A 12,087-nucleotide genomic window follows, 5' to 3' on the forward strand; every position below is an offset into this window, starting at 1 on the left:
AGAAATTGGATCTTGCCTCCATCATCTCCCCATTAGAGTTGCTTGAGAGTATAGCTGGAAATCAGGACAGCTAAAGAAAGAGTTCTGGCTAGGCCACATTTAACAGGTGTAGGAAACGGGCAAGGAGGGCAGGAACGAGCTGGTATGCTGATGTACCAGGAGCTGCCCAAAGTATCAGGAATAAGTCTAGATTGCTTCTAGTATCTCCCCATCATCACTACCACATTAGCACTTAAGAAATGCAATAATCTTTCACCAGGGAAAGATGTAAGGGAGTGTAAGTCTCATTATAGGGTTGTTGCCTGTGTTTTTGAAAGAACTGACTATTTATGGTTTCTTGCACGCATAGACCAAGTGGGGGCATTTTTGAAAACGGGAGAAGAAGGATCACTATTTATAGCTAAAGGAGGGGTGGGGGGTATAAAAAAGTAAAAGATTGCTGCTGGGAAAAGAATTACCTGCTGGTATTTTCTCTATGTTTCTCTGTCATTTATATTTATACATCCATCCATCCATCCAACCATCTATCTGAACTTGTGAAATAATAGTCAGGAATTGAGGGGAGAGATAATAAATGATCAAAATATTTTCAAAAGAACAAATAAAGGATGCAGTTATTAAAGTGAGGGTTCTAGACCCCAAATCACGTTCGCTTCCTGCAATCTACAATTTCATATTCTCCAGCAGTTTTCTGCTCTTTCTGGGAGTCATTCTCCAACAAACTCACCTCTCATTGGCTGCTTGGCTTTGCTCTTAACTAATTTTTATCCTATATTTTTGGGGTAATTTCTACTAAATTGCGGTCCCTACCCCCTGCCCCCCCAATTGTACTATTTGGGGGTGCATCAGAACAGGCAGCCAGTGATGGAGAATGAGTTAGCATATATGAAGATATGTGGGGGAAGAATGGCTCACAGCCATCCATTCCTCCATGATATTTGCTGTTGGTCCTAAAGTCAGTTTGCTGTAGATCTGCTGGGATCTGTTGTTGAGAAAACGTGATGCCCTTTCAACAATTACAGGAAGTTCAATGGAGTCTGAATTCTATGAAATAATAATTGCATAAAAAGATTTTGTCCTCTGTTATAATCAAAGGGTACATAAATATGAAGGGAAGCTAAATAGCCCTGCCAGGTCACTAGTTACAATAGGAGAACTACAGAGAAGCTTTTTTGCACTAGAAATAGACCCATCTCCTTTTGCTTTGTAGTGACATCATCCAGTGAGGAATCCTGCCATTTCCCTTTCCGTTACCGACGCAAAATGCACTACTCCTGTCTCCCTGACGCCTTTCTTAAATCTCAGCACTGGTAAGTATTGATTGGCTAGAAAAGCATTGAATGCTCACAGGAATAATGAGAACCTTGGGGCATGCAGGGGGCAGAGAAGAGGACAGTTTGAGGCTTGATTGACCTTGGAAAAAAATTAATGTGCAAATTATGGCATTGGCCCATCTTCCCTGCACACCTTGCATGAGACGAGACTCTTCCCTATCAGGTGCGCCACCACAGAAAACTACGACCAAGACCAACAATGGAAGCTTTGTCGGAAAGAGGAAAGGCCAACAGGTGAGTCAGTGGTGTTTATTTATTTTTTTTAAGCCTCCGTATTATGGCCCAAACAAAGGATTTTTTTTCAGGGGCAACATTCCCTGTGAATGTATCTTACATGAAACCATATTTCTGATATGGCTGCAATCCACAGTGTCAAATTTTAGCCCCATGCTTTACTGTGGTTTTTACACAGTCAAATATCAGCTGTATCTATCCAAGGATGATAGTCTATAGTCATCTCTTTTCAGGGCACTGTGATCCTAACCCCTGCCAGAATGGGGGTGCCTGTGAAGCTAGGAAGATTGGATTCCATTGTACCTGCACAGCTGGTTTCCATGGAAGACGCTGTGAGAAAGGTATGATTCTGGAGTTATAGTACTGTCCCCTTCCTGTTAGGTATAGGAAGAAGAACAGATTGAATGGAAGATAAACCTATCAGGAGAATTGTGGGAAATTGGAGTAATAGGGAGGTGATCTAATGAATACAAGTGGGCTAGTTCTTCCCAAAAAAAACCTGCAACCAAATGGTCTTTCTTATTTAAAATAATATATATAATAATAGAGGGAGAACTATTTGATGATTCAAAAGTACTGACGTGGAAGGTTAGTTGGCAAAGGAAGAAAGCCAGAGTAAGGCTGAAGAAAACTAGGATTTTGATTTATTAGAGGGGATTTCAAATTACTAATTAGAAGGTTGAATATGGTGGAAAATAGATAAGTTTTAGAAAATAAAGTAATATTATAATTGAATAGGCAAGATGTGTAACAAAACTAATAGACTTTTGGTTTAATATGGTGGAAAATAGATAACTTTTAGAAAACAGAACAAGACTATATGCAAATAGATAAGATGTGTATTTAGAATATTGGATTTTGTTATGAAAAGGGAAAAAGGAAGAAGTTGAGATAAGGGAAACTTTGGTTACCTAAAGCTTGGAAATTATAAATACCAAATGTTAATTTGAATATTGATGGGAAATTAAAGCTTGGGAAAAAAGCAATAACAGGACATTGATTGTATATAAGGATTGAATGTAAACACAATTAAGATATGTATAAGCTAAAAATTATTGATAAATGTAACAATGATGTTTTTACTTAGTTGATAATAATAAGAACTATATTAGCCTAATATGAGATAGTAGATATTAAGGGAAAAAGAGAGGAAATATCTGATGTTGTAACTTGAGATTTGTACTAAAGATTTATGTATGTTATTGAATTATTGATTAACCCAGTCACCACGTTGCTTTTTAAATACTTAATTGTAAAATTAGAAAACTAATAAAATATTATATATATATATAAGAACATGCTTTTCCTTGCTGCACCCATAGAAGCCAATGGCATTTCAAATTGATTGACTAACAGCCATAACTCCCTCTTAGAAGGACTCCTGGATTTCATAGTATCATATTTTTCTTCCTGGCAGCATAGAGGATCCAAAAGAAAAGAGAAAGATTTTTATTATATAGGAATGGGGTTTTAAGAAGCCAGTCAACTTTGAAACTCTTCTATATTCTAATGAGGCTATAGGCTTCCTCTGAATCGTAGGGTGGGGAGGGATGGGATGTTTTTGTAAACCTCTTTGATAATCAGGCAGTATTGCTGAAGATTAGTATGAGCAGAGTCCAGTCTCACCCCTTGGCTTGACTTTACAGAAGGCTGCTTTGGATCACAAAGATGGTTGCATATGGGCAAAAAGGAAACATGGCTGCAATATTTTCCCTCTACTGGATTGAAGGAGTGTCACTGTAGCAGAAAGAAGATTCTCTGCAAGACGGTGCATGGAAAAGGTCAGAAGTGGCAGATGCAAGATATAAACCAATTATGTTGAAACAAAAGAGACAAATTTCTCAACTGCATGTTGCCCAAAGTCTAAGCTTCAGTTTCTAATGAAGTAGGACCACTTGAAGACTCTAATGAAGTAAGAGTTACTTTCATATAGTAGGCAATATCAAAAATAATAATGTTAACAGTAGCTGGCAGCATCTAACTGACTTTGGATGATCTCAAAAGATTAAGCAGGATTAGGCCTAGTTATTATTTGAACGGAAGACCAGTAAGCAACCCTAGGGCTATTGTCTAGATTGGGAAATTGAAAAAAGATCAAATTTCCAACTAAAATTAGTCCCAGAAATCAAGCTTGATCTGAGGAACTCTACCTTTTTAATGTATCAAGTAGAAGGCATCCTGTGACCAGTTTTGTCTATTATTGGAACTTGTCAGACATGCGTAGCCAGATGTTATTCTACCCATATCTGATGAGTTCCAATAAAGGGTGAAACTGATCATGTGGTGCTTCCTGGTGATCAATTTAACTGAAAATTCCACACAGGATATACTGTGTAAATGACAAAAAGATCCATGCAGGAAGCCTCATACATGAGGACATCATACATGAGGACATCATATAACAGGGGTCCCCAACCCCCGGTCCATGGACCGGCACCAGTCAGCAGCATGCAGCAACCAGTCTGCACAAACAAGCAAAGCCCCATTTGTGTGATGCAGGCAGCATGTGAAATCACGTCCCCTCTGGTCCACGGAAAAACCTTTCTCCACAGCACAGGTCCTCGATGCTCAAAAGGCTAGGGGCCTCTGTCATATAATATAATATTTGTATCAGATTGCTGTAAGAGTTTAAGGGAAGGTGGACTATATATATACACACACATGATAAAGCAGGGGTGTCAAACTGCCAGCCCACAGGCTGGATACATCATGGTGAAACCGCGCCCACCCCATTGCTGGCAATGGCAAAAAAGTCACAATACGTTGAGACATGTCACATGACGTTGAGAGTTTGACACCCCTGTGATAGAGCAATGACTTCTATTATAATAGTATATATCAGTATTTCTCAAGACAGGTAGACTTCAACTCTCAGTATTACTCAGCCAGCAATTATAGGAGTTGAAGTTCACCTGCCTTAAAGTTGCCAAGATTGAAAAGTACAGGTATATGCTATTATAATAGAAGTCATTGCTCTATCATGTGAGTGTTTCTTTCAAAAAAATCCAGAGGCTATTTTGAAGAAAAAATATTTTGGGCTTCATTGATCTGGATATGTTTCTGTGAGAATGTTCTTACTCCTTTCAATACCTACCATCACTTCCCATCCTAAGTGTCTCTTCTTGAAAAAAATCTTTTTCTTTAAATTCATTAATGAGAAACTCATGTAAAAGTCATCCTGCCGGATCAGGCTACAGTTCCTTCTAGTCCAGCATACTATGCCACACAGTAGCCACTTGGATGCATTTGGGATGCTCACCAGCCTGGATTGGGTGGTGATAGTCCCCTTCCCCTTTTACTTCCCAGCACCCACATTTAAGGCCTCCTACTGCCCATGATCCAGAAGGAAGTAAACAGCCACCAGTGACAGTGACCATTTAGAAGCTGATGTTCCACAAAGCTGTTGAATCCCATTGTTGGCAATAAATTCTGGCATTAAATTCCGTACAGCTTAACTGTGCTATATAAAATATTTCCTTCTGCCATTCTTGAATAACTTTGACAAGAGAGGGTGATAACCTTTTCTCTTGCCATATGATCTCTGTCAGGCATGAGTTTACTTAGCATACCACGTCTCTCCTTGTTCTCTTTCATTCCAAGCTACAGTAAAGAGCCCTGTGTGCTGAATCCTTCCTCAGAAGGGAGCTGCTCCAGCCTCCTACTTGTTTTGATTGCCCAGTTTTGCATCTTTTCTAATTCCATGATACAACCTTTAAGGGGTAGGGACTGCGCTCCAAGTGTGGTCTCACTATATATTTCCTTTAGGGCACAGTTCTACTGGCAGCTGTATGTTTGAATCCCTTTGTAATACCTCAAGCATGGAATCTGCACTTTTTTTTTTACAACAGCTGCACACTTTAAAAGACTGCTGCAATTTTGCTATGTGCATCTGTGTGCAATGTGTACTTAGGCCCCAGTATTACAGTAATGCTATTTATAGATCATGTTTGCACAACATTATTGAATAAACTGATTTTCTCGGTTTATACAATATATTGAATTGTGAGAGCCAGTTTGGTCTAGTGGTTAAGGCTCCAGGCTAGAAACTAGGAGACTGTGTGTTCGCCTTCAGCATGAAAGCCAGCTAGGTGACTTTGAGCCAGTCTCTCTCTCTCTCTCTCTCTCTCTCTCTCTCTCTCTCAGCCCATGATGTCAGCTTGGGCAACAAGCTGGTCAGTCAATTCCTGTTGCAACTAACAGACATTTGGTTGATCTAAAGAAATAAACTCTGCACCTGCAGGAAAAATGCTAGGAAGAAAAAATATAGAGCTTTAAATAGCCAAACAGGCTGGGTTTGCATAACAAATTAAGCCTCAAAATAAGTATGCTCTCCTGGAGGTTCTCTACCACCTCAGCTTAATTTTGTCTTTTTTTTTCCTGGGCAAGTGGGCAGCATGAGAACAAGCCACCCATTAATTAATTTTGTAAGAAAGCCTCTGAATGTCTAAGTGGACCAAAGACATATTGGAAGTACAGAGTGTTGTCTTGCTCTACAATACTAAAAATCTTCATCAGGGTCCAGTCAAGCCGGGAATAAACAAAATGGAGACTGCTTAGGAAAGAAGGTTCGGTTTATTTAGTTGCCAGAAACTGCAGTGACAGCAGCATGTTTCTGGGGTGGCTGACAAAATGGAGCTGGGAGTGGGTGGGTTTTTATACCTCCTTTGGGCTTTGTGATTGGAGTTGTTCCTGTTTGAGGTTGTTCCTGTTCCTGTGCAATGAACTTTGATTCAGTATGCCCTTTTGGTATTCTAATGGTGATGGGTTAATCCTATTATGTCCTAAAGGTCATGTCTTTAGATTTTGGGTGGGGGATGTAGATTTTAGGGGTCTTTGTCTTTCTAATCCCATCAGCTCCAAGCTTTCTGGCCGCAATCTTCCTGAATGAATCACCAAATCTGCATTTCTAAAAGATGGTTTCTGCTTGGGGCAGAGAGACTTGAGGGGGGGGAAAGGTTTCTGCCTAAGATTTTCTATTATTCCTTTGGGGAAATATAATATTCTGGGTTTTTTTAATATCCCCCAAAATATTTTCTTTTCTGGGGGTGGTGCTGACTTCCTACACTAGTTTCCCCCAGTTTTTAAAATAACATTTTATTTTAATATAAAACATATATAAAAGAAAAAGTAATGAAATAAAATGGTAAATCAAATCAGGAGTGGCAGGGACCCTGGAAGGCATCAAGGAATGTGGGCTTGTTGGAGATCCAGGTGCTAAGTCAGCGCAAGCTACCAAATGTGAGCCCACCATTGCTTGAGCTGGCATGACAGCTTCTTCTATATCTTTCTCTATTGGGATCCACAGCATGCAGAAGCAACCCCTGTCTGAATGGAGGTCAGTGCGTACAGCTGGGCCAGAACTTGGTCTGTAGCTGCCCTGAAAAGTTTTCTGGACCACTGTGTGACATAGGTATGTTTACAGTCTTATTTTTCATATATCCATCTTCACAGCACTAAGGCAAAACATTGGCAGATATGTCATATGGCAGCATAAAATAAAATAAAATAACAAAGGTGAAATTATGAGCCCACTGAGAGAATTTTTTTTTAATATTTCTGTCTTGGTTTTGGATTCTGGATATAATACTCAGTCATTGCAATTATATTTTATAGTTTCCTAGGCTGATGTTATGGACAGATGGGCTCCCACTGCTGGAAGTATGATAAAGTCAAAGAAACTTTGAATCTGAGTTGTGGGTTGTGAGTTACAAAAGCATGTTGTGTTCATTAATTGGAAAAGAAGAGGGAGAGAACTGATTAGGATGATCTATGCAATAAAAACTTTCTAAAGGGCCAACTTTATTCCATGGGCCCAGCATTAGCATCCACTTGCTGAAAAGCTGTTTCAAAGAACACCAAAATCAAGCCCTAGTGCTATTAGCAGGCAGCAGAATGATTGCCTCAAAGGCTGGCAGTTCGTAGTATAAAATGTTGGCAAGGAAGAAAACAGAGCTATTTGTTCCATATTCCTGATCGGATAGTACCTACTTGCTAATTCAACTGCTAGTCAATCTCTATATGTGGGTCATCACTTCAAGCCAGGGACATTGTGGGGAGGGGTTATTAAGAAAATCAAGATCACAATCTTGGCTACCATCTGTTTTTGAGCTCTCCCTGTGAGTGCCCCTCTCTCAAGTAACAAAATATTTTGAGCTGCCTCCTTTATGTGACCCAAAAGACTGAGAGCATTCTGACGTCAGGGTAAGGAGTCAGATTCCTAACATTTTTCTTCAACATTTTACAATCCATCTCTGATCTCTTCATGCCCTAGATCACACTGAAATCTGCTACAGTGAGAATGGGCACCTATACCGAGGCATGGCTCAGAGGAGTTCCTCCGGGGCACCTTGCCTGCCCTGGGACTCTCCAATCCTGCTTATGGAGTATTCCTTCAAACTCAGGAATGCAGTAAGCCTGGGCCTAGGGGAACATGCCTTCTGCAGGTGAGACAAAGTTTTAGTGTGGACCTTTCCCCACTGGTGAGTTGAAGGACTATCCACTTACCCTTGAGTTGTCATAAAAAAGTATTGCCCCAGTGCCAATCTTCTTTTGGTTCTGTTTCAAGTTGCTGCGCCCACTTCACTACCCTCTAAGTGTGACCAGCCCGAACAGAGTGTACATACTTTGACGCCATCCTGTCAGAATAAGGAGGGAAATACTTCTAGGGCAGGGGTAGTCAACCTTGGCTCTTTTATGACTCGTGGACTTCAACTCCCAGAATTCCTGAGCCAGCATTCTGGGAGTTGAAGTCCACGAGTCATAAAAGAGCCAAGGTTGACTACCCCTGCTCTAGAAGTATGTCAGCTAAGGATGGCCTAAGTCAGTCTCATCAATGAAATGGAGATCAGTTGAAGGCAACCTCACTGGAGCACAAGAAAAAAAGGACAGTGACAGGACATGGTTTATATGTGGTAGTTAAGAGGTACAAATGGGGAAAGTAGATCCATTTAATGAGAATCAAAGAGAGAGACAATGTATTGTAAGCCGCCCAGAGTTACCTTGTGGTAAGATGGGCAGTCGCTAAATTTTATTAAAAAATAATAATAAAAAGTAAATAAATAAATATAAGAGAAAGCAAATATCCAGGGATGTTCCTAAGCAGTGGAACAGATTAAAGAACATTGAAACTGTTAAGAGAGGGAAAGCTATATTGTAATGAAATATTAGTCTAACTTGAAAAATCCTAAACATTTTCTTTGGGCAGAAATCCAGATAACGACACCCAACCATGGTGTTTCTTGCTACAAGACAGACGAATCACTTGGGAATACTGCAACATTACCCGCTGTCATCCCCAAACTGCTGGTAAGGCAAATCATCTTCTCTGAAAAGAGCTGAGTATGGTTGAACCGCAGAAGTGAATGAGTCAGACGGTTTTTCGCACAGGTGAACCGATACCAAAAGTGACAGAAGCACCACCTCTGAAGGAGACGACCATGAGCCACGCGGATAGCAAACCCAGGTCTCCCCCTGGCTCAGCACCAGTTTGTGGACAGCGCTATACAAAAGTCATTTCCTCACGCAGCCGTATCGTCGGGGGTATGGTGGCACTTCCTGGCGCCCATCCCTATCTTGCTGCTCTCTACATTGGAGAGCAGTTCTGTGGAGGAAGCCTCATTGATTCCTGCTGGATCCTGACTGCTGCACATTGTCTGGAATTCAGGCAAGTCTCAGTGTTTTTTCCATGCTATTACTCACCTGTTAGGAATTTTGGAATTTCAGCAGGATCTTACTGATGATCTTGGTCAGGGGTGTCAAACTGCCGGCCCGCGGGCCGGATGCATCATAGCAAAAACATGCCCACCCCATTGCAAAAATGGCAAAAAAGTTGCGATACATGGCGACACTTCACGTGAGGTTGCAAGTTCGACACCCGTGATCTTGGTGACTAACCAGGCCTGTGCTGTAATAGCAAAGATAGACTGCCAGAAGCTGTCCTAATTCCAAGTTGTTTAGGATCTACCTGATTCAATAGCTAACAGGCAGCCATGAATTTATTTTAGCTGTAGTGTAACTCCTGCACAGCCAGATGCCCTATTCAAAACCTAGCTACCACATTCTACCTTAGCTGCAAGTTCCTGATCAACTGGAAGGACAACCCTCGCATTTAACATATGACAGTTATCTAAGCATTGGATTACTGTTGTGTAAACAAAAGTAGCTGAGTGTCCCTGCCCCTTGGGCCTAAGTAGATGAGGCCATTAGTCTAATTCAAAAGCCCTTGAAGCATTCATTTGAGATCTTTGGCATTACTGATCTTTTCCTTTCTTCATAGTCTGCTACTTTGGGTGGAGAGATTAAAAGGAATCTCTGCCCCCACTTCTAGCTTTGGCCCTGCCTCTTGTCCCCTGCCTCAAAAGACTTGTCTACTTCTGCTCCAGAGAAGTTTTCCAAGATGTTGGAATCGTGGGGTTTCTAATTAACACATCTGAAGGTGCATTATTAAAGCTCCTTTAGAGAATCTAGTCCTCACTTCAAAAAAATCTGCTGATCATACATTTTGTACTATAGGCCAGATGTGTCTAGAATTTCAGTGGTGCTTGGCCAGATCTTCTACAACACCAGCACTGAAGGCATTGTGAAGTCCCAGGTACAGAAGTATCAAGTGCATGCAAATTATTCACAAATAACTAAGGAGCATGATATTGGTGAGGACCTCTTCTTTTAAATCCAGCCCTCAAGAGTTACAAATATCTATTCCATCCATTCTCTCCAGCTTTGTAAATGAATATCGCCTAGCTTCCAGTGTCTCCCAGACTCAGTAAAAAGTATGCCTAGTTCATCTTAGATTTTCCACAAGGTGTCCATTGTATATCTCAGTTTCCATCAAGGGCAAGCAATTTCAGAAGCAATTCAACCTCCTAATGGATGGGGGAGGAATCGGTGGAATTGGATTGCCCATGATAGCCGGGTCTGACTAGAGTGGCACAGTTTTATTGTTAGACCCTAATCCATGCAATGTAGCTCTAGCATGCTGCAGCAAAAAAATAATGCTGGCTTTTGGCAGAACTCGTCATATGCTTCTTGAGGGAGGGATCTTATTTCAGTCTAAGTCTCCATGCCTTCAGGAGCAATACCAGCCTTTTTTTCTCTTTCATTCAGTCTGCCTGCTTCCTGAAACCCTCATATTTGAGCCCTAATTCAGTTTTGGCCTGTTATCCCCAGCTCTGGTGCAACTGAAGGAAAAGTCCCCAGGACGTTGTATTGAATTTTCAAACTCTATTTCACCTATATGTCTGCCTGGTTCCTTCGAGGCAGCTGATAGCAGTGAACACTGCCAGATTGCAGGATGGGGACATATGTATGAAGGTAAGGACCGACTGGTAAACAGATAACAGATAAATAGAAGCCAGACTTAGAGGGTGAACTGATTGGCTGACCATCATTCTACTTCAAGCATCGTCCAGAACTTTGTTAGGGGAAAAGTATGTTTTCTCATTTTGTCTCCCGCCTCTTATAATGTGCCTGATGAGCCTATGTAACCCAATATTGTGTTCCCAGATGCAGAGCCAGATACAATGCGTACAGGAGAACACAAGGGCCATAGCCTTCTCATGCTTGTGTTTTCTAGTAATTGGCATCCAGATGCAACTTGCTTTTGATTTAATATTAGACAAGGCATGTAGCCATTACTTTTATGGAAGCAGAACAAGATAGGGCTTACAGATTGCAATTTACAGAATGGTTTTTCCTATCTTAAACTATACCGGTACAATGACTCAGTGAAAACTGCTGGTCTTCTGCTGAGATATTTGCTTTCAGGTCTAGCACACAATGTCCTTGAAACAGTTTTCCACTCTGATATTTCCTAGAAAACAAGTCCAGTTTTGCTAGTTAACAAGTGTGGGAATACTAGATTGGCACATCTAGGGAACACAATGTCGAAGAAAGTTGCTTTAAAAAGCAGCAGTAATTTCATTTGCTGTCTGGTTAGTAAAAACATTTCCTGAAGAACTAAACTAAATTCTTGCTTACAAGAGTCGTGGTTTGAGGCTGTCAACAATCATGTGTTTTTGCAATGGCCATATGGTAAATGAAGTTGACAGGGCTGAGCTGACTGAAAGGGGATCATTTTTCCCCCCAGTGATGGATCCTGATGCTCAACACTCTCTAGGAGAACTTCCACGTAGTGCAGTTTCCATTTTTCAGTCTCCTCAGAATGTTTTCACATGTTTTGTTTTGATTGCTTTCACTCCTGGAGACTTCAGAATTCTGAGAACAGGCAGAGATTATCAGGAGCCAGCCAGTTCTCTTTCTTATCAACAAATAGAAGAAAGCCAAAATCATCAATGAATGTCCCACCTTCTCTGAATTAAAGCAGTTCTTGCAATAACAAAAACTCCCCTTGTCTGTATTCTCTGTAGAAAGGAAAAAGAATAGCACCCATCTCTTCCCAGTCTCCCTGTTTCAGTTTTCATGCTGTCTGAGCAATTTGCAAACCTGACCTTTGGGTATGAAGAAAAAGCAGACTGGACACCCAGATGTCCTCCTTCCTTCTCTTTTTTTTTTTTTTTTTTTT

At 40.9% G+C, this 12,087-nt stretch overlaps 1 protein-coding gene across 1 annotated transcript in view; it reads left to right on the plus strand.

Moving 5' to 3' along the window:
* Positions 1–12,087, plus strand: part of F12 (coagulation factor XII) — a 22,269-nt gene that overhangs the window by 3,784 nt on the left and 6,398 nt on the right. Inside the window, 9 exon segments of the mRNA XM_029284932.1 lie at positions 1,211–1,310; positions 1,498–1,568; positions 1,802–1,909; positions 3,215–3,349; positions 6,874–6,978; positions 7,840–8,011; positions 8,773–9,231; positions 10,080–10,216; positions 10,734–10,877. Coding sequence (XP_029140765.1) covers positions 1,211–1,310; positions 1,498–1,568; positions 1,802–1,909; positions 3,215–3,349; positions 6,874–6,978; positions 7,840–8,011; positions 8,773–9,231; positions 10,080–10,216; positions 10,734–10,877 — 1,431 coding nt within the window.

Source organism: Protobothrops mucrosquamatus, unplaced genomic scaffold, assembly GCF_001527695.2.
Source record: "Protobothrops mucrosquamatus isolate PMUCROS unplaced genomic scaffold, P.Mucros_1.0 scaffold1124, whole genome shotgun sequence".
NCBI classification, from domain to species: Eukaryota; Metazoa; Chordata; class Lepidosauria; order Squamata; family Viperidae; genus Protobothrops; species Protobothrops mucrosquamatus.